Source organism: Oryzias melastigma, linkage group LG18, assembly GCF_002922805.2.
Source record: "Oryzias melastigma strain HK-1 linkage group LG18, ASM292280v2, whole genome shotgun sequence".
Taxonomy (NCBI): Eukaryota; Metazoa; Chordata; class Actinopteri; order Beloniformes; family Adrianichthyidae; genus Oryzias; species Oryzias melastigma.
The window spans coordinates 12,759,056-12,780,317 of NC_050529.1; the positions used below are offsets into that span (position 1 = coordinate 12,759,056).

A 21,262-nucleotide genomic window follows, 5' to 3' on the forward strand; every position below is an offset into this window, starting at 1 on the left:
ATGAAAACTTTATTTATCTTGTTTCAGGAAAGCAAATAGAAAAGGTGAGTTGTTCATACACAAATACAAAAACAGAAACATGAATTTAATCTTTTTATTTGAACTTTTTTAGCCTGTTATGTGAATTAAAGGAGTAGTTTTGATCTCAGTCCTCTCATTTTCGCATTTTTTTTATTTTTATTTTTTTATTTTAGGACAAATCTGTTGGTGACACGTCAAAGCGCAGGAGGAGAAACTCACCACTAGAGGGCGCCACAGCAAAAGGTTTCTTCAAAGACAGGTGAGATCACAGCTGAGGCTCCAGAGCTCCATCCAGTTATTTCATCACTTCATTGTGGCTTTTTGGCTTTGAATCAAAATGCAAACAGTTTAAATAAATGATGGGTTTTTAGTTTTGGTTCATTTGATTTTTAATATGTCAAATAACTCATCAAAATGATGGTAAACGATTTAATCAGTCAGCGTAACTAATTATAAGCACTTAAAATGAATTGGATTCTATACCAATGTAGTTATGTTTTAAAGTAAATGGAAAAAAAGAATGTCATATTTATAGAAAATGTCATGTTTTAGTTTATTTTCTTACATTTTTAATTTAAGTAAATCTGCTGTAGCAGGAGGGTCTTATTTAACAGAGGATGTGTTTTATTTTGAAAGGAACTTCTGCTGTCAAAAGTAGAAGGAATGAAAAATATTATTTATAGAAAAACACAACTATTGAAATTTGATTACTGTAAATATTTAAAGCTACATTTTATAAAATGAATGGCTTAATGGCCACAAAACATAAATAAAATGTATTTTTCTAAACAATATAGTGCAACTTTGGGGCTGTTGGTTGTTTTTTCTCAGTAACAAACTGGATCAAATGGCTCAGAGACAATCAATATGTTTGCTGTGAAACTTTCTTCAGAAATAAACCAAGTTAACAGAAGGCTCAGATTTATTATGCTATGCTAATGTTAGCTTGGGCTTGTGAGGAGCTATAAGCTAGTGGGAGAGAGTGTGAACAAAGGTTGATGTGAAATTAGCAGAGGCTAACGTCTTCAACTTTAAAAACTAAGTTCAGATGACCATTTAAAGCTGTTAAAATTAAGACCCTTTAATTTAATGTTTATGCTAAGTCAGATTCTATGCAGCCTTTTATCTGAGAGTGCAGTCACTTAGACGTTTTTTGTGGGACAGCTTTTGTCTTTGTTTTCCTTCGCTTAGGCCGATTCACACGCTCCGCTGGCGAGAGGCGAATGGGCGCCACCTCAATCACTCTGACAGTCAGATCAGTGGGGCGAAAATGATGATTTTCAACAGGCTCTCACTCAGACACAATTCTTATGCTGTGACTGTTTTTCTTTGAACTCAAACGGGATCTCTCCTTTGTTTTTTTGTTGGTTTTTTGATGAGATGCATAAACTGTGTCAACATCCAAGAACCATCGGGCGATGTTTCATCTCAACACGCGCCTTTGAAGAGGCTGCTCATGGAGATGCAGTAGTTTAAGTGAACATTTTTGCTGAATAAGTCACGACTACATAAACTGTGGGTCTGTGTTCCCTTCACAAAGGCTGCTTCATCACCTGACATGACGCCCCGCAGCGACACAGCGTTTTGTTTTTCTGTTAAACCTGCCGGAATAAATGGAAACTGAAAAGAAAGCTTCACCGTGCTCAAAAAAATATCTACAAAAACAATAACAGCGTTTATATTCTGTCAGTACACTTCCTGAGTGAACTAATGTTTGTTCTTGTCTTCCTTGTCACAGTGCACTGCACTTCTTAGGGAAAAAAATACTATAAAACACCAGAAATCTTTAAGATGCATTTCGTTGTTCAAAAATACTCTACTTTTTTAAAGGATTTTAAGATTTGTACATGATCTTATAAAGAAAAAACTGCAACAGTTTTTTTTTATCAGGAAAACCAACAGTATGATTTCAATGAATGAGCTATATGCAGTTTCATGAATGCACATTCAGCCTGTGATGTTCACAATGGACAAGCAGGGAGGGGCTTCTTCTTATTTTCTACTGTTCACTAGTGTACGTACAGTTGGTGCGACATCACTACCAAATCAAGTCCCTGACTAGTCAAAGTTTAGCTTTTAGATAATCAACCAGTTCAGCAGGTTGAACGTTTTAGCTTACGTTCAGTGAACGCCCGATTTGTATGTAGAGCCTAAGAACGGACGTAAAAACTTGTGTAGCAAAGCATGAACATTTTGAACGGGAAAGCCTGAAATGCAGATTTTTTGGGTTGACTTTTCCATGGAAAGGGGCTTTTGTGATTTAAGTACCTTAAACGTCTATCCTTCAGATTTGATCTCAATTACTGTACTTGAAGGTATTTTTACATGAGTTCACAGCAATTTTAAGTCTTAGTTTGCTCACAAGTGAACCCTAGTGCAGTTTACTTCAGTATGAATGCAAGTAGACTATCCAGCAGACTACATTAATGAAATAATTACTAAAAGAGCAAAAAAATGTCAGTTTATGCTTTTTGAGTGACGCATTTGTAACCTTTTAACAGCCAAGATGTCACCTAAGTAGGGGTGTAACAATTTTTAATTTTTGAACTAAATCGTCAACCAAAAATGAAAAGAAATTGTTGAAATGAATCGTTACACCCCTTCACCTAAATCTTCGACTGTTTACGAAACCAAGATGACTTAGCGGATTCTGACAGAGAAAAGTTGCTTTTCAAATCATACATTTTTAAAGCTTTAGCTTTTAGGGTATAACAGGAGTTTCAATTGTTTGATTTGTTTTCAAAGTAAATATTGTTTCTGCTTTTCAGTGCGCTGGACCTGTGCAACCAGGACACAAAACCAGAGGAAGATCCAACAGCCTTTGATGAGGTTATGCTTTTATACCTGTTTTGTCCCTTTGCTCAGTCAGAAGTTATTTAGAGTTAACTGATTCCAACAATTCATTTCCCAATTTCCATCTCAGAGCAACCCTTTCATTTCCTGTGAGCGCCGCACATACAGACTCACTCGCAGCATCTCCTCTTTATTGCAGCCTCAGGCTAACATTAGCGCAGACAGCTAGGATAACAAGGGAGATTACGGTTCATAATAGCATTACGTTCTGCAGGAGTTAAGGTGCGATTTTTGTGTACGTGAGGAAGTGCGTGCTTTTCTTTGGGATGCAATTCACTTTGATTAGCAGCAAAGTCCTAAAATTACCCCCACCAACCGCAGCCTTTCATCTCTTTCTATCCCACGTTCTCTCATCCGTCCACCCCGACTTTTTTCCACTTCCTTCTGTTCTATTTTTACCCAGCATTTGTTTCAAGTGGAAAAAATGATCCAAACTTGTTATGCTTTAATTTTTTTAACTGAAAGAGAAAGTTCCTGCACTTCCCACTTATATTACTTTCCTAAAATAATGTCACTATTTTTACTATTCATCAAATCTCACCCCAAACACATCAATTCTCTGAGAATCGTTTGTTGCAATAACATATCTGCTGTAATACTTTTGTGCAAAGATATAATATATGTTTAACTATCTATACTTACACACATGGAAAACATAGTTTGTACTCTGAAAGAAAAAACTCACAAGGGTTAAAAAAATAACTTGAATCTGACAAAAGTAAAACTGAAAATTCTATGAAGTTTAACTAGTAAAGTCATACATTGTACTCCAACAAAATTATCTACAACAATAAAATCACGAAACAGACCTGGACAAAAATGACGATATCTTTAACTTAATATTTTGTTTCACGACTACTTGAGCCAATCACTGCTATGAAGCGATTCCTGTGACTTTCAATGGGACTCAAACTGCTCCAGTTGTCTAAAGTTGTATCACCTTTCCAAAGATGCTCAATAGGTTTTAGGTCAGATCTCATAGAGGGCCACTTTAGAACCGTCGAATGTTGTCCTCCATACACTACTCACAATAAGTTAGGGATAATGTAAGAACTCAGTGGATGCTGTTACTCCACAGATTTTCCTCCACATTCTGACTCCCAACTCATATATGGCCATATGGTTCAGGGCCCCTCTGCATTACTTTTTGGGTGTCTCCAACTCATCGTTTTGTGACGTTCTGGCTGTTCTCATTAAATCACGGATCCCCAACCATCAGGACACGGTACCAGATGTGGTAACGAACACAGAACCGGTACTGGGTTAGGGTACTGGCACCCAGTTAGGGCACCGGTCCGGGTCCCGAGAGTTGGGGATACATTTTTTCTTAGTCTGTGGCCTGGTACAAAGTGCCCCTCTGACCGAGACAGGTTCACGGCCCGTAGATCGGGGACTTCTGATCTAATTCATCAAAAAACGATGAGTTGGTGACATCCAAAATGTCAAAAAGGGACATGGAGGGGGACCGAACCATACGTCCATATATGACGAGTTTGGAGTGAGAATGCATTGGATTTTCGGGTTTGATTGGGGGGATAGACACACCTCATTTTGTGTTTTCCAAATATTGGTCTCACGGTGTAGAGAGTGCTTTACTCATTGAAACCAAAAGAAATACAATTCTAAAAGAAAAATCTTCATAACATTGGATCAATGTCAACATTCTGTGGGTTTTACCTGTAAGTTATTTGAAAGAGCCATCAACGTATGAGTAGTGCCCCCTGGCTTGGGCTGGTAGTTGGCAGTCAAATGTTAATCAAGAATTTGGTTTATCTCAAGGTGTCATCAATGAGTGACAGACCACAACCATGACCAGTAAAGAAGGACCTATAGACCTAGATAAGGCTCAGCAAACACCTCATAGCTATTGACTGGTTTACCAGATATGAGTGGTACTAGGGCTTCCAGTCAAACCATTAAAAAACAACTCTACCACTTTGACTTTAATGGCAGACGACCATTGCACTCAAAACCCATTTGATTATTGTAGATGGACCAGTCACTGGAGGTTCTTACCTCAAAGACATCATCATAAAGTCTATACTTTGCATGAAACGCTCATTAGACTGTGGGTTGCATAAGCTGCTGCACAGTCTGCACTGCTTTAATGCTGGTTCCTTCTGCAGCCCGAGATGACTGAGGACACAGAGGGGCACAGGGGGCCTCCTGCCAGCCCAGGACTCCTCAGAAGACTGCTGAGGTCAGTCATTGTTTTACCTACCAACCGATTATAAGACGTGGTTTTGTGGAGATGATGAAGCCACTCTCACTCGTAAAAATGATTGACTTCAAGCCCGGAGGAAACGCGATTTGAACAGCTGATGTGTGAGAGAGACAGATTACAGAGTGTCGGGGAAGTCCAGCTTTTATTATCACACACGTTTGAGGATTTTTAGACATCCTCAACGAGACAGACGCCAGATTTCCTGAAGCATAAATGACGAGCGAGAAGCTGCTGTTGGCTCACGTAATGATATCCAGGTAGAGAAGCTTCTGCAGCTCAGTAACTGCTTTTCTTCTTTTTCTGGCTCTGCAGACACATTTGTGGGTTCTTCTTCAGATCCGATGGAGGTCAAACCTGCAATGGAAACCCTCAGAGTAATCTGAAAAAAATAATCCACAAGTGAAATTAGCAGAAAAGACCTTTTATTGAAAGACAGTTTAACACAAAGTACACAGTTCTTGTTTGTTTTCATTTAAATGCAGTTTGCAATAATCTTTCCTTTTTTTATTAACATATTTACATATTAACCTTTTGAAGTTCAAATTCTTAAATATAAATACATTTAGTACATTCTTGGGTCTCAAGCGTGATGATTATTACAAAGTGTTACTGGTAAACATTTTGAGTTATGAAAGTACTACGACTGAAGTTCTACTTTGTTATCCAAATATCAAAGAGAATTCATATTGTTTGTTGAAGTTACACCAGTGCTTGAAAAGTTAAAAAAATTAAATCCACCCACCCCCACCGTCCTCCTCTGACCCGCCCTCCCCCTCCCCTTCTGGTCAAAGCTGATAGGAAAAAAATCAATTAAAAAAAAACTTTTTTTCTAAAAGGTGGCTTTTCTGTTGGTTTTATCCCCATAGCAACTATTTTAGTTTTTGTTCACCTGGGTGTGACGAATAGATCAATGTCATTTTTAGAAGAATTTGCAAAAGTAAATTTTTAAAATCCCTTGGCAACGGAGATTTTTCATTAACCACAGCCACATGCCTGATATGTTCATATTGTATATTATTTCGTTTTGTTTAGCTTGAGCCACCGATTCATTTATGCACTTTTCACATTATTCCAAAAGCTGTGCGAGCAACAGGGAAATTTAACGTCACTTTTGCTAGCTTGTTCAAAATCGACAAACTTTGAAACTAACATTTTTTTCCTCGAGTGGCTCCCTAATGATGCTCAAGGACTTGGGAGCTAATAGTTCAAAATCCCTCGGAAGAGTATAAATTTGTAGCTGGTTTTAAAGGTGATTTTTTTTATTTATTTATTTATTTTTATTCAAGATACCGGGCTCTTTTTGAGGTCAAAGGTCAACGAAACTTTGGCTGAGGTTTTCTCCAATATTTAGTAAAAAAAAAAAAAAAAGGCCAAATTCTTACTTTTCAACAACATGGCCACCAAGTCGTGATTATGTGGCCTTCCCATCATAATTTTGTAAAAAATCCTGATGTGTGTTTTGGTTTCATTAGTGTATTATAATTTTTTTTTTTTTAGCTCTATAAGAGATTTTGGCTCCGTTCATTTTTTGATGGTTTCACCCACTGTGATGTCATCAATATACGGGGGGGATTGATCTCTATGGCCAAAATTTTTGCTTTTTACTGGGTGCTATGTGGGTGCAAGTTTCAAAGTTTGTGGCAGTGGTGACATTTTTCCTCAAATGTGCAGTAAGAAATAAGAAAATATTAAAGTCCTACAAGTCCAGGACAGCTATGGAGCAGAATAATGCAAATGAGAATAAAACAAAACTCTAAAGACTCACAGCCTGACATGTAAACGATTCATTTAGGAGTTTTTCTTGCAGTTTCTTGCTGGAACCTGTTTGCTTTCTGTGTTTTTGGTTCATTCCGTTGAGTTAAAATCCTCCAAAGTGGGTTTAAAGTTGGACGACAAATGCTGTCAGTAGCGGGATTTGCGGCACATGTCGCAGCGGCACGCCCTCGCCGTCAGGATCTCTATCTCATCATGGTGACGGCCTCGAGGACAGTCCAGCCGAACTTTGACCTGTGGAGGTGCAGAACATGACGGACGCTTCCAGGTAGGACTGATCTTCCACCCCAATCCCTTTAACTCACCTTGGCGTCCTTGCTGATGGTGCAGCATCTGGAAGCCGAGGTGATGTTGTGGGTGAAGTTGGAGGCCACCAGCACGGAGTATCTGGAGGGGAAGGCGCTGGACTCGCAGTAACCCACACAGGCGTGCAGCACGTGGGAACCCTTGCAGGTACTGCGGCGGTCGCTGCGGATGGTCACGTTGAAGGCTAAACCAAGCAGACGTAAGCAACACTTGGATTTATTTTTACATTTTATGACTTTTTCCTACACAAAAGGTTTCAAAAGACATCTATAAAGTATAAAGAACTGGCCGTTTGTTTTGACTGCCATGTTTGAAGGTAAAAAACTCGACAAGGAAGGTCTAAAAGATCTAAAAGATTTGAAAAAATGACAGAAAGACCCTCTCTGATCCTCTTTTAATCTATTTTCAAAGCATTTCCAGTAGTATTTTACTTAGGATTACACTGTTTTTAGCCAAAAAACAAAAAAAACAAATTATCGGACATACTCTCTGCAGGGCTCATTGAAATTCATCTCTGATGTTTTGAATCAGAAACCTTTTATGAACTTTTTATTTTGAAAAATTGCATTACACACATTTAAGTTTAAAATAAATGAGAAGCCAATTTTAAAATCAACTTATTGTCATTTTTCTATTTAATAAAAATTTCTAACTAACTAAGCAAAAGTGAAAACAGAAGATTTTCTTATTAGAATATTAATCAGTCACTTTGATTGACAGGAAGTTGTATCTCCTGATTGGTTTCGAGCAGAACTTCTTGGAGAAAAATAATCCGACTTACGGAAGAGGTGACATCCCGGGGCGAGGCCGTCGTAGCTCCAACCGGTTGGAGAAAAGAGCAGCAGCAGCGATACGAGGGGAAGAGCCAGCAGGCAGATGCTGGAGGACAAACTCTGCGACATCTGGTTCAGAAAACAGGAAGTTCATGGGGTTTTTAGAACATTTTTAGGGTCTTTTAAGCATTTTTGTAAAGACATAATGATACAGAAGCAGAAAAAGTTTTTTAAATAGTCATTTGGATTTAGTTCTTTAAATTAAAGAAGTTTCTTTTTTGGGGAAACGTCTTCAATTTAAAAAAATAAATCCAAATGACCATTTTAAGCAGTTAAAAATGAAAGCCCTTTCAAAATAAAGCGACCCACTCCGATTAGGAAAAAAAAAGTTTTAATGAGCAATTTCTTCAAAATAAAATACACTTTGGGTAATTTCATGAGCTAAAACCTATTTTCACTTTTTCTCCTTTTTATTCCCCCCCCCCCCCCTTACATAAACACACAGTGATAATCCGCGGTGGTTTCCCCTGCTGCAGGACGTCACCCGCTTGAGTACCGCTTCATGTGAATGAAAACAAATCCTGTCTGAATCTTTTCCCTCTGCCTCATTTAGCAGCTACCTGCTGGTGCACGCACACACACACACACACAACCTCAGCAAAGCCTCCATGGTTTTAAATCATGCAGTCATCTTTTCCCATCCCCAAAACTTCTGCATCCAGCAGTGCTGCGACAGCTAGAAGGCCCAGGGGGATGTCATTAAGACTGCTGGAGGGGCTCTTTCTGAAATGGGATTTCCACTCTGTAAAATGGGTGGAAATTGGGAAACACCTCGCTTTGGGAGGATGTCCGGAATTATGAAAACAGCAGAGGGGACTGCAGAAATGGTGAGAGCTACAACCATTGGGCTCAAATTTTTTCCTCTGGATGTCGCCAAAAAGAATCTCCATCATTGGTAAAAAGGGTCTTCAGATACAACTAGAAATAGTCATAATTTTCAAAATGCAAAATTTTTAATTCTTAACATCTAAAATTCACCAGTATTTATTTTTTTTTGTCTTTAATTTACCAATTTAAACTTGTATTGTTTTAATGACACTTTAGTGCATTTCCTTTCATAAAAGGTTCAATTCATCTGTTTCTATTTTTCCCCCAACATTTAAAGTATTAAAGCACATTTTAAGTGAAACTTTCCTAGTTTGATGTTTTGAATAAAACTTATTTACAATATTATTATTAAAGAGATTTGAAAAACGAAATAAAAAAAGTGGAATTTTAATCCGATAAATCAGAAAATAGGGCAAAACGGTTCAAGCTTTTTAAGACAAAAAATAATATAAAAAGCATTTTATGAATGAAACTGTGGCTTACCAACAGGAAAAACCTGTAAAATAAAAGTAGGCTCTTACCTGGACAGAGGAGACTTCAGGTGTGCGGTGAGACAGGTGTGTGCGTGGCGTGAACCTCGTGCAGTGATACCAGCAGCTCAGGTAGCGGCGCTTATAGCTGCTGACACACCCACACACTGCAGAGATGAGTGTGGGAATCCTTTTTCTTTCTGCATGTCCCACCTGTGCTGTGAAGGACAGAAAGTTCTCAGCCCCCCCCCCCCGCCACACTCTCTGTGTTCACTCATGCTCCCCACTTTGAAACCTTCTGGGGGAACAATTGCTGCTGTGACACACAGGAAAAGTTGATAGGTTTTCCATCAGCGCAGCACCAAAACAGAGCCCACCCTGCGTTTGGATTCGGATTCATGTGTGTGTGTTTGTAAAGGTTTAGTTTGTTGTCACCTCTGAGCAACGATGGTGTTTCATTTGAGAAATCTCTCTAAGCCACTAAAGCACAGGTAATCCGGATGATTCCAAAATAAAAAAAAGCTGTTAAAAAATCTAGAAGGAGAAACTACAAAACTGGAACTCTGTTTTGATCCGTCTCCACTTGAGATTAAATTAGATATACAGTATATATATTTTTTATCTATTGTAGAGGAGCGTTCACGACAGAAAGACTAAGGAGATTTTCTGATATAGTTTTTACATTAGGAGAGTAAAAGGCCACATCTGAATTATCTCCCTACAATTGTAGGGACATTTGGAGGGGTAGTGGTGTCCGAAATGTTTTTTACGGGTAATGCGTAGGCCAGAAGTCTGCAACCTGCGGCTCCTGAGCCACATGAGGCTCTTTGACCTCTCCATTGTGGCTCTCTGGTTAAAGAAAAATTTAAAAAAAAAAATGAAAAAGTATAACTTTAAAAAGGACATAAGTAATAAAGTGTAAAAAAATAAAAATAAAACTTGATTCAATTAGTTTATAAGCTTTTTGATTGATTTTTGAGGTACCGGATTTTCTATTTTTAAACAAATTCAAGGATTTTAAGTGTTTGTAAAAATTAGCAGATTTAGTTCATTACATTTACAAATGTTTGTCTAAAAAAATTAAAATCTAATGATTTGCTGCATTGAGATAAATCGACTTGTCTTTTATTTTGAAAGGAAGTCATGTGAAATCTATGACAAAAATCATAAACTATTTCAAGATTGAGAAAAAAAAGCTTTGTTTTATTTTTCCCAAAAAAATCTTTTATAGTTATCATAATATTAACATTAATATAAAAACAAATCAGTGTCTTATTTTTCTAAAAAAGTGATAAAAACTTTGTGGCTCCTGTTGGGATGATGTCAGTGAGAAATTGACCCAAATGGCTCTTTAAGTGTTTTTGCATGACTTTTTAAAGTTACAAAACCAATGTTATTGTTCCAAGCGCTGGCAGCTACGCGCTAACGCAGATACCAGCTATGTTAGTACGGAAGAGGATTAGGGCCACTGAAAAAAAAAAAAAAGCCCATGAAAAATTCTGACTTTAAAGTCAGAATTCTGACTTTAAAGTCTCAGAATTCTGAGATTAAAGTCAGAATAATCTCAGAATTCTGACTTTACAGTCAAGGTTCTGACTTTAAAGTCAGAATTCTGAATTTTTTCTCAGAATTCTGAGATTAAAGTCAGAATTTTTCATGGGCTTTTTTTTTTCAGTGGCCCTAATCCTCTTCCGTAATGTTAGCTATGTTTGAATAATATAAAGAAAAGTTGCCAGTTTTACTGACAGTAAAAACAGGATATTGCCTCCTTAAATCGACTGTATTCATGATTTCTAATCATATGATGCATAAAAATCTTGTTGATAACACCTGTTGTGTACATTTTTTGAGCCTTTTGCGTTTATATTCGTCCTCAAAGGATGTTGAATCAAAATAAACATCAATGAAACGTTTCATGTTAGGTGATAAATCTGACGTGAATATGATTTAAAAAAAAATACATATATATATATATATAGTCAAAAACAATAAAAACTTTCAGACACTAAAACTAAACCGAGTTAAATTTATTTTCATAATCTTTGATTGTTTCACATCTTCATATTGTGGGATTAAACTTTTCCGGAAATTTACTGATAGATTTCTTCCTTAAAAAGTGCAAAAGCAAAACACAATTATCCTGTTCCACGATGAATATTCCCGCTTTGCTCATGCTGATGGGAAACCCGACGAGTGACATCATTCCTCACAGTGACACACACATACGCACAACTGCAGTTTGAAACATAAATTTGTGTTCCTTTGAATCACGTCCAAACCAGGGGGAAAGAAGAGGAGACAAAGAACGGAGGACAGGAAGAGGTGAGTCACTGCACTCACACACACAATCACACACATGCACGTGTAACCACACTCCAGCAGACATTATTATACACACAAACATGACACTCAAAAAAATCATACATGAGATGATTACATACACACCTAAAATTAAACAAATACAATCACAGAACATCACATACCATCATCACACAAAACTAAACTCAATGTCACACACACTCAATACCACAGATAATCACACACAATTGCAAACACACAATCACATGCACACACAAAGACACAAAATCACACACACTCAAAATCAAACACATATAATTCCACACACAATATTGTGTCATCACACGCACATTATCATACACAATCACATACATCACACATCTCATCATTCACACATGCGTTCACGCAGAAAAATCACACACACATTACCACATAATCACAGAAAATCACACAAACACACAAACCGGTAACACAAAATCATACACACCTATTCAAACACTTCCAAAAAAAGTCAGCAGTTGCAGTTCCTCGTCTCAGTTTGGAGTAATAATCAGTCGAGCACTCACAGGTGGAACGTTCAAGAACATTTTCTGGGTTTGTTCATTCTCTTGTGAAATTGTGTTTGACTGCAGTGTGACTGTTTCTGTTCTGTGTTTGTCTGCTATGTTTATTGTTCTTGTTTTCTGACTGTTTGTTCTCACCTTCTTCTAACAGCCAGAACCAGTGCAGTTTTTTGTGTGTAGATTTTTGTTGAGTTCAGTTCAATTTTCTATAAAACCTTATACTTTTTGAAGCACACACACACACACACACACACACACACACAAACAGCACCTTCATTAAAAGCAGGACTTAAGTGGAGTTTCCACCTGGTGACACAGCTCAAATGGAGCACGTGAGGACACACACACACACACAGAGGAACGGAAATATGGAAAGGACAATTATCCACATAAAAGCCTGTGGAATGCTCTTTGAGGATGAAGAGTTCTAAATTTAGCTTTATCGTTGTCTGAACAAATATAGCAGATAATACTGCACAGAGAGCTGCTAATGTCAAGATTTAAAGATAAGAAATGCAAACATTTAAATGAGGAAACAAGTAAGAAGAGACAGTGTTTTTAAGAATCAACTTTATTGTCAAAAAAAAGCAGGAAAAGCCCCAAAAATATAAATGTTTTGGGGGCAGAAGAGGATTGTTGAACTCAATGATGTATATAACCACTTAATGCTAGAAATCCAACCTTTATTTATAACATGCTAGTGTACAGAGGTGTTGTGGAGAGGGGCGGAGCCTTCAGAAGGTCTCGCACTCCGTGTCCAGCGTGGAGCAGCCGGAGCAGTGGCACTGCAGGGCGGCGGGGTAGTGGTAGAGGGGGGACACGTCGGGCAGGCAGCCCGGCAGACGGGCGCTCAGGATGCGCATGTGGCTGTAGGTGCACACGCGGTGGTGACGGTGGATGAACGGGGCCTCCAGGATGGGCCTCTGTGGGGATCAAACACAAACAGAGCTTAGTTATATACTGTAAATATATAAAACACATTATTTAAAAAATATATAATTCTGAATTAGCTCATAAATTAGATGGTTTGAACAATAATTCTAAGAGTATTGTTTCCAAACAAAAAGGAAATTCAAGTTTTGGTTTAAAATAAAGAAATTATTAAGAAAAATTAAGAACTATTTTGTAAATTGATATATTTAAGTTTTGAAAATCATATACAATTTATAGTTTTCATTTTTTTTTAATTTTGTGAATAAGAAAAAAATACTAAAAATATATTTATTTATTTTTTCTTTACCTCCCAGGTGTGACAGCGCCCCCAGCAGGCCTCTGTGGTGATGCGCAGCCCCTTGCAGCCTGGCTTCTGAGCCACGAAGGTGAACTCACGCACCGCGCAGCCTCTGAAACCACGAAGTGGCGCTGTCACGGACACGCACATCACTATTCCCATGGCAACCAGGAGGAGCGTGGGGAGGGGAGGAGGGCGAATCAAGGTGCTTGTGAAGCAAGGACAAAAAATTGATTAAAACTCTCAGAAACAAACATTCTAAGTTTATGATGCAAAAAATGAAAATTATCTTCAAAAATATAAACTATAGCTTAATTAATCTGTAAATAGTAATATTTTCCGAGGGATATATAAAATTAAAAGAAAAAAATGTTCCTTTAGTGAAGGAGTTCACTCAGATGGTCAAACTACTCCCTCTAGCGTTTGTAGTGGGAACTGCAGCCAAACGCTTGACTTTACAAGAAACAAAATCCGTCATTCTGACTCGTTTGAAAGAATATTTAATAAAATAAAAATGTTTTTCTTTCGTTTTCAACTTTTTCTCCTTATTTTGTTAAAACCTTATCTGGATAAAAATTGAAGATCTTTGTAAATGGTTAAATAGGAGCTATAAAGAAACAACACAAATACTGTTAAAACATTTTTTAATTGCAGCTAATAGACTTCTTTCAAAATAAAAATAAAAAACTCACCTTTTAAAGGTATGAACCATCTTAGATGCTGCTCCCGTACGCTGTGGTCAGTGGGACTAACCTGCCCTTGTTGTTTGGTGAAGGTTGTTAGAGTTGTAGGACACTCTGACATCATGGCAATCAGAATAAAATACCGTTGGAGACCCCAAGTCACAAATAATGGGGAGTTCCTGGAAAATAACGGCTGCTTCTCTGTGTTTGCCTAACCTCAGCCTGCATCTCCCACAGTGGGCGGGTGGGAGGCTGCGCTCAACTGTTTCAGGATGCCTCGGCATGAATAACACCCATGAATCACTTCATTCAAATTTGAACTGTTAGAATATCTTCAGTACGTCAGGGGATCGCACAGTTGGATTCAAATCGTGGGGAGTCATTTTTATTTCAGTTGTGGCCAATGATTCAGAAATATTTTGAATTTCTGCAGCTGTACTGAATGATTCTTACAGTAATGTGTCTCAACTGCTTAGAAAGGAGATCTTGAGATAAAACTTTTCCAAAGTACAAAAAAAAATTATAAAAGGCATTTAGTTGCATTAAGACAGTTGCTGTTATTTTGTTTACTAAATTGATTTCAATTAACAATCACAACCTCAACCCAATGACTGTATTTGAGAACTGGAGCGAGTCAGTGTGACATCACCCAGAGAAAAAAAATGAAGAATCACCACCTTAACGTGGTGGAAGGAGTTGAACGCTTGAGTGGTGGTTCCCCTCTTCTAGAAGGGCGACTGGAGGGTGTGTTCCGACTACTGGGGAGTCACAGATTATTTACTTAAAATAAAATGTTTTCAAGGTTGTCCTTAAAATGAACCATTTGTTCTCACTGTAAAGTTACTATCAAGTGTTAAAATATATTTAAAATAGAAATGACACAAAACTACTGAGTGATATTTTGTGTTTTTGCACATATTTTAGACGAAGAGGTTTATTTAAGAGTGTGGTACAGATTTTGAAAAGCAGTAAAGAAGCCGACACACAGAAACCAGCCCAGACTCTGGAGATGTTTTTCTCAAAGTGAAGTTTCATTTGAAGCACATATTTTTTTTCTCCGTTCTACATCCTTCTGTAATGTTTCATACAGTAGTAAGACTCTACATTCAACCCCCCCACTGCTTTGTTGGTCCCCAAAATATACATCTTTTTCTGCATCCTGTTGATCATCTTCTCTATGGTTTTTATCTTCAACACAACAAACACAGACCATTGGGCAGACAGTGCAAATCTAAAACTTCGGTGAAATTGCTACGTAATGCAGTTGTCGGTTCAGTTCTCGTTCTGTTGCTCTGACTTATTGCCGTGCTCTTCCTCCGACTTGACCCCTCAGACCTGAAACGGGTTCGATGGCGTGAACTAAGAGTTTCACACACGACGGTCAATGGACCCCTCCTCGCAGCTCCAGAACGGACGGAGGACGACTAGAACTCTGACGCGCTAACAGACTGCACTGAAAACTCTGGAACGGCGAGAGATGGAGCTCCTTTTCGTTCTTAAATCAGCTGACCTGCTGATACAAAAAAAAAAAAAAAGTTTTGCGAGGAAAAAAAACTTGAAGTAGGTTTTGTGGTTCGGGAGGTTCAGCAGTTCGGCTCCTTTGTTTGTTTTGGAAAGTTTGTTGCCTGAATCAAGACGATTTCTGAAATCCAAACAAATTCCTTCTGTGCATTTTTAAAAACATCATTTTATCACTAGTTGGAAAAAAAAAGAAAAAACTCCCCACAACTGCTCTAAATTATTTATTAACTTTATTTTAGTAAACTGAAAATAACTTTTGCAATTAATTGAGGCAGAATATGTGTAAGCAAAAAAAAAAAGTATTTTTCGGATAATTTTTTATTGAAAATCCTTCAGATTTGAAGTGATTTTGAGTGGAGCGTCTGTCAAAATCAGTTTTTTTAAGAGTTGGAAACAAGGTTGGGTGTTCATTGACAATATGCTAATGTGGCTAATGTAGCTAACACATAGTGGAATCAGTCTGTTTTTTACAAACTGCAAACAAGTTTGGCTGTTTTAGTAAGTATGCTAATGTGGCTAACATAGTTATCATGTAACGGTATCAGAAAACAAGGTCGAGAGTTGCAGGTTTTGTAAATAAGCTGACACAGCTAACTCTTCTAACATGGCTAACGTGAGATACTGTGAGCACAGCTAATAAACTGACTCTTGTTTGCTTAATGCGCCTTATAGTTGATGTGACTTATATGGGACATAAGTTCAAAATAGGGGATGTTTGAGGATGCGCCTTATAATTCAGTGCACACTAAATTGCAGAAAATATGGTAATTTATGATTTATTTATTTTTTTACTTTACTTTTCTTTGTCTTTTTTGTCAAAAACTGTATTTATTTTAAAGTTTATCATCCGTAGTTCTTATAAAATGTCTTCATTCAGTGGTTAGAGATCTTCTCTGCAGTCATTTTCATTGTGTATCATGTAAAGTCATATATGACAAACTTGGAGTGTTGCTTTTTTGGACATAGTTTCTGCAGAGCGGCAGTAGTTGTGGGCAGGATTGTTGGCGGGGAGAAACCTTTGTGCAAAATAATATTAAAAATTTTAATCTTAAAGCTGCAAATCGAAAGGATTTCAGAAAGTGGTCGATTCAGGCATGAAGTGAACACGGTAAAACTTGGTTTGAAGGTTTGGTTACCAGGCAACCACCAAGCAGCGCCACGCTTTTAAGAAAAAATAAAAAAAAAAAACAATCGTTTTTTTGTTTTACGATACATTCAGATTCAAACCCTGACGCTCAGGAAGGAGAGGGGAGGAAGAAAAAAAAGAAAACTCGTCTTTCGTTTTCAGCCTGAACGCATCTCCTGCTTCTCACACACACACACGCACACACACACACACCCTGACCTTCGGTTTCAAATAAAGTTACATTTCCTGATCAAATAGAAAATAAATAGCATCAACATCAGTCTCCCACAAAATAAACAAGATCATACAAAAAACAATAAAGTAAACAACATGACAAAGCAAAAAATCCTTGTTTTCTTCAAAGAAATGTACACACAAAGTACCTTTAAGACAGTGTGAATATCAAGGACGCAACCGGAGTCAAAACAAGAGCGGCGGTGAACCCGCACGCTTGTCGTTAACCCTCTAAAAAACACAGATTATCTTGAAAGAATGGAAATATTGCTAAAATATTTTTTTTTCCCGCAACTCTTCACCCCATCACTGTCACGATGATCGAGTTTTTGTGGGTTCACAATGGAAACAGTTTTCATTGCAATGATCGCCATCTAGCAGCATCGGTTCTGCCGAACCAGCAGACGCTCAAAGTCAGAACCCGAACTGTTTTTCTTTTGTTTCAAACACTCGTGGCGTCCGTGTTTGTTTTTACAGCTGCAGTTTTGAAGGATTAAAGGGTAAAATGAGGATTGTATATTCTAAATATAATAATCAATTCTTAGTGAATACAGCTTTATTAGCAGCCTCCTTGTAACAGAGTCAGCCCCCATGCAGAGATAGAAGTGTAGGAACAACTTTAATCCAGATTTCTTTTGTTTTTGTGTGTTTGAGAAGGGTCATCTTCCATTTACTCACTCTTTTCTGCTCTAAAAAAATGTTTAGAATTTTGATTTTTATTAATTTAGCGGACAAAGCAGCTGATTTAAGAAGGTAGTAAATTTATTTAGTACATGTGACTTATTTTACAACATGAAACTTCCCTCAGAATAAGAAATAAAACATTTTTTGAAAGTTACCGTATTTATTTATTCTTTTGCGGACCGGTACTAAGAAGTGACCCACGGAGCAGTACCGGTCCGCAGCCCAGGGGTTTGAAACCACTAGTTTAAAGTACTAATTTGTTCAAGGAATCAAATTTTTGCCAGGTTAAAATTGAGAATTTTATGTATTAAAAAAAAAAAAAAAATCCAAAAAGTCTTATGTAGTTCCACTGATGAACAGCTGGTGGCAGCAAAGAGAATGTTCGTAAACTAGCCTAAAAACATACGAAATTTAAACGTTAAAATAGGCTTTTCTCCAAACTTTTTTGAATTTTTTGCAACACTGAACTTGTTTACTAAAATGAGAACAAATTAGGACGAAAGTGTTGGAGAATTTTGATGGAACGCCACTTTGAACACACACCTACTCCAAACCTTCAAAATAAAAGAAAAACAGCCCCGTTCAATCCAGTTCACTCCTCCCCTCCTTAAGATGCGTTAAAGGGGAATTCTGCTGAATTTCAGCATAACTCATGTTATGGCCGTGTGTGTTTAACATGTGAAACCAGGAATCGAGTCAGCCTTCCCCTTTGTGGTTTTTCTGCTACACTAGTGTTTCTCCCATATTACACTACAGAAATATCCAGAGACATATGTATATATATAAAAACATCATCATCAGTAGTACTTAGAGTAGAGTAGAGTAGTAGTAGTAGAGTAACAAGTAAGAAGAAGGAACATGGTTGTACTTTATATCAGTGTTGTCGCTTTCTTCAGCTGTAGAGGGACTTCAGTCTCGTCCTTTGGTGGAACCCGGCGGTCTGGGAGAGGACTCACACCAGCCGTGTGTTTGGACACACACGTGTGTGATGGTTCGGTTTCTTCCGTTGGTGGGATTTTGTCGGATATTTTTGAGGAGGGTATTTGTGTGAAATTGCTTCTTTTGTTTGTTATACGTTGTGCTATGCACTCATGAATCAGCATCTCGGACCAAACTATAAAGGAGGTCACACTACAGACCATGACTCGGCGTTAAACACGAGTGTTGCACCAGCTGATTTTGAAGCCAGCGACCCGTTTTTGTTTTGTGTTTTTGGTACTGACCTGCAGTTTAACAAACCAGCTGATGTTTGTTTCAATGTGTGCAGAAAAGAGTGAACCAGTTTCACACAGAAAGAGGGTGCAGCCTTGCATGGCGGAGGGGGCAGCCTTTGTTCAAAAAGCTGCCGCCCGGGCGATGCAAGGCTCCGTCTTCCGTCTCCCAGCACTCAACCCCCCCCGTCCCCTGACCAAATCTGTGCGGGGCGGCACCTAGGTGGCGGTTTCTCCGGAAGTGGCCCCGCTGGGTTTGGGCTCTGGCTGGTCGGAGTGAGCCGTCTGGGGGCACGTGGGGCTCAGGGGGTCCCCTCTCTCGCCTCGCTCCTGAAGGTTGCGCTGGTTCCTGGCGGCCTCCGTCAGCATCTGCATCCGCCGCTCCTGGTACTCCTCCAGGCCTCGCCAGAGCTCCACACGCTCCCGCTCACGCTTCATCTCCCTGGAAAGGGAAAAGGGGACAAACTGAGACCACCTCGAACCAGGACCAGGGTAAACTTGGGTCTATTTCAACTGAAAATGTGTTTAGTAGCTGAAAATCAGCACATAATTGAAATCAGAGAGTCACTCACTTCTGTTTCTCCACTTTGTAGGAGGCAGTGAGGTCATCAAACAGTTTGCTGTTCATCTCCATGAAGGTCTTCAGCACGTTGTAGATCAGAGACACAATAGTCCTGCAGAGAAACAGATGAAATGAGACTTCACTTGTGTATGCACACGGAGGCTTAACTGAAGAGAAGAACATGAGTTTTCTCAGGAGAAACATTAAAAATAATTAAAGAGACTTGATTATAAATTGCATTAAAAAAGTAGATTTGTTTTAGTATATTTTAATTGAATTCTTTTATTTCTTTGTCTTAGTTTTTTGTATAGTTCATCTGCTCTTTTTACGTATGATTTTACATCACGTTAACATTTTTACAGGTGTTTTCATGTTTTTATCATGTACAGGTGTGTTTGTGGTGGGATTTATCTTGTAACTTCTGCATGAAAGTATTAGGAATAAACTTGGTCGATTAGTTTTCCCATCATGCATTTGTTTAAAGTTTAGTTGAAAAAAGTAGAGAGCATGGTGTCTGAGTTGCTTTAAAATCCAGGTCACTAGATAGTTTTTAGGGGTTCAGGAAGGAATTCGGACATAATCTTGGGCCAATCCAAATTGCTTGCCCTCTGGCTCCTCTCTATTCCTCCAATTGCAGAAGCATTTGAAGCTGTAATGGTGTCCAAAAGGGATTTTTTGTTTTTGTATGACTTTTTAAAAGCTATAAAACTAATTGTGTGTGTTTTCAGAGTGCTGGCAGTTCAGGATGACCAGCGACTGTTAATGACGTCATCTAGCGGCAGTAACTTTTGAATTTAAAAACACTAGTTTCCTATTTCTCTCTGCTTGGAGGGATAAATGTAGGGGTAGGGAGAAGCCATAGTGGTAGGGAAGCAATTCCGATTCAGTCTTTGAGAAACAAAGTGATGACTAAACCTCGCTTAGACCCATAACTCTTCAAATTAAAAGTTAAAAATGTAGGAATGGATACACAACTTTGCGTGACTTTAGAAAAAACAACTTGTCATGTCGCTTATATGTTGTCTTTTTTTCTTTGAAGTCTTAAAAACAACCAAAAATAGATGTTAAAATTATATTTATACATTTTCAAGGAGAAAAAGTGTCAAACATTCAAAAGTTCAAGCCAGAATATGCTACAAAAACATAGCTGATGTGCTTTTTTTAAATCATTTATAAGGTAAATTAGTCTTTATTTAAGATCTTACTTCCACAAAAAGTGAATTTCTAATGAACTCCTGCCGCTCTGCAGAAAATATGTCTTAAAAAACAAAACGGACGTTTTGATTTTGGCTAAAATCTTCATAATCATGATTAGGAGACCACTTTTACAATAGAAAAAAAAAGAAAAAGAATCTACTAACTGGTTCCAGTGTTCCTTGGAGACTCTGTAGAGCGTGGCAAACACCAGAGGCAGGATGACTTGGCAGTTCTCCTCTATCAGGCTGAGGATGTACTCATTGTTCCAGAAGTAAAGAGCGCGCTCCGCTACCTAAAAACCACATTCAAATTCATCATTCAGCTCTGTATCGGACAGGGTTTTGTTTTCCTTCTGTGTCGCTTCATCACCTGGAAGTGGGGGCTGGAAATACAGGCGGCGATCTGTTTGAAGAGGGGCTCCTGGATGCGGATGAACTGAGACGGCTCTATCACGTCCAGAATCTCCTCGATCTCCCCCAGGAACATCACCTGAACCACAAACACAGAAGAAGGTGTGTTGAAGCCAAAGATGGACGCCGCATGGAGCAGCAGCTGGTCGCTGCCTCACCTCTTTCTGTGTGCAGGTTTTCGGCCAGTACTTGAGCAGCCCTCGGATGATCTGCACAACAAACGTGAACAAGTCA

General features: G+C 38.3%; 4 protein-coding genes and 1 long non-coding RNA gene across 6 annotated transcripts in view; 2 read left to right on the forward strand and 3 right to left on the reverse strand.

Moving 5' to 3' along the window:
* The window catches only part of LOC112155972, an 8,075-nt gene extending 2,399 nt beyond the window's left edge, over positions 1 to 5,676 (forward strand). For both annotated transcript variants that reach the window (XM_024288067.1, XM_024288068.1), the window contains exons 6-10: positions 28 to 44; positions 195 to 280; positions 2,790 to 2,850; positions 5,001 to 5,074; positions 5,411 to 5,676. In XM_024288067.1, the coding sequence (XP_024143835.1) occupies positions 28 to 44; positions 195 to 280; positions 2,790 to 2,850; positions 5,001 to 5,074; positions 5,411 to 5,501 (329 nt within the window). In that variant the 3' untranslated portion in view covers positions 5,502 to 5,676. The remainder of the gene's footprint in view (positions 1 to 27; positions 45 to 194; positions 281 to 2,789; positions 2,851 to 5,000; positions 5,075 to 5,410) is intronic.
* Positions 5,677 to 6,398: 722 nt separating this feature from the next.
* On the reverse strand, positions 6,399 to 8,079 carry gpha2 (glycoprotein hormone subunit alpha 2). The gene is made up of 3 exons (XM_024288071.2): positions 7,959 to 8,079; positions 7,177 to 7,361; positions 6,399 to 7,105 (listed from the first exon to the last, which is right to left on the reverse strand). Exons 1-3 carry the CDS (start codon positions 8,077 to 8,079, stop codon positions 7,001 to 7,003), a joined length of 411 nt encoding a protein of 136 aa, XP_024143839.1. The 3' UTR covers positions 6,399 to 7,000.
* A 4,752-nt stretch (positions 8,080 to 12,831) lies between these two features.
* On the reverse strand, positions 12,832 to 14,254 carry LOC112155833 (glycoprotein hormone beta-5). The gene is made up of 3 exons (XM_024287784.2): positions 14,093 to 14,254; positions 13,410 to 13,608; positions 12,832 to 13,092 (listed from the first exon to the last, which is right to left on the reverse strand). Exons 1-3 carry the CDS (start codon positions 14,110 to 14,112, stop codon positions 12,904 to 12,906), a joined length of 408 nt encoding a protein of 135 aa, XP_024143552.1. The 5' UTR covers positions 14,113 to 14,254; the 3' UTR covers positions 12,832 to 12,903.
* Positions 14,255 to 15,093: 839 nt separating this feature from the next.
* The window catches only part of ppp2r5b (protein phosphatase 2, regulatory subunit B', beta), a 38,839-nt gene continuing 32,670 nt past the window's right edge, over positions 15,094 to 21,262 (reverse strand). Inside the window, exons 9-13 of the mRNA XM_024287785.1 lie at positions 21,187 to 21,253; positions 20,988 to 21,107; positions 20,783 to 20,910; positions 19,432 to 19,533; positions 15,094 to 19,301 (exon numbers count right to left, since the gene is read on the reverse strand). Of these exons, the coding sequence (XP_024143553.1) occupies positions 19,079 to 19,301; positions 19,432 to 19,533; positions 20,783 to 20,910; positions 20,988 to 21,107; positions 21,187 to 21,253 (640 nt within the window). The 3' untranslated portion in view covers positions 15,094 to 19,078. The remainder of the gene's footprint in view (positions 19,302 to 19,431; positions 19,534 to 20,782; positions 20,911 to 20,987; positions 21,108 to 21,186; positions 21,254 to 21,262) is intronic.
* On the forward strand, positions 19,212 to 19,890 carry LOC112155835. The gene is made up of 2 exons (XR_002920854.2): positions 19,212 to 19,351; positions 19,453 to 19,890. It is a non-coding gene; the product is annotated as an uncharacterized LOC112155835 (long non-coding RNA).

What these genes read in the sequence shown, in the direction of transcription:
- LOC112155833 (XM_024287784.2), bottom strand. Translation starts at nt 14,112, where the DNA reads ATGGTTCATACCTTTAAAAG. An exon ending in ATGGTTCATACCTTTAAAAG is followed by an intron (nt 13,609 to 14,092) that starts GTGAGTTTTTTA and finishes TTGCTTCACAAG; the next exon opens with CACCTTGATTCGCCCTCCTC. An exon ending in GGCGCTGTCACACCTGGGAG is followed by an intron (nt 13,093 to 13,409) that starts GTAAAGAAAAAA and finishes TGATCCCCACAG; the next exon opens with AGGCCCATCCTGGAGGCCCC.
- gpha2 (XM_024288071.2), bottom strand. Translation starts at nt 8,079, where the DNA reads ATGTCGCAGAGTTTGTCCTCCAGCATCTGCCTGCTGGCTCTTCCCCTC. An exon ending in CCCGGGATGTCACCTCTTCC is followed by an intron (nt 7,362 to 7,958) that starts GTAAGTCGGATT and finishes TGCTTGGTTTAG; the next exon opens with CCTTCAACGTGACCATCCGC. An exon ending in CCATCAGCAAGGACGCCAAG is followed by an intron (nt 7,106 to 7,176) that starts GTGAGTTAAAGG and finishes GCACCTCCACAG; the next exon opens with GTCAAAGTTCGGCTGGACTG.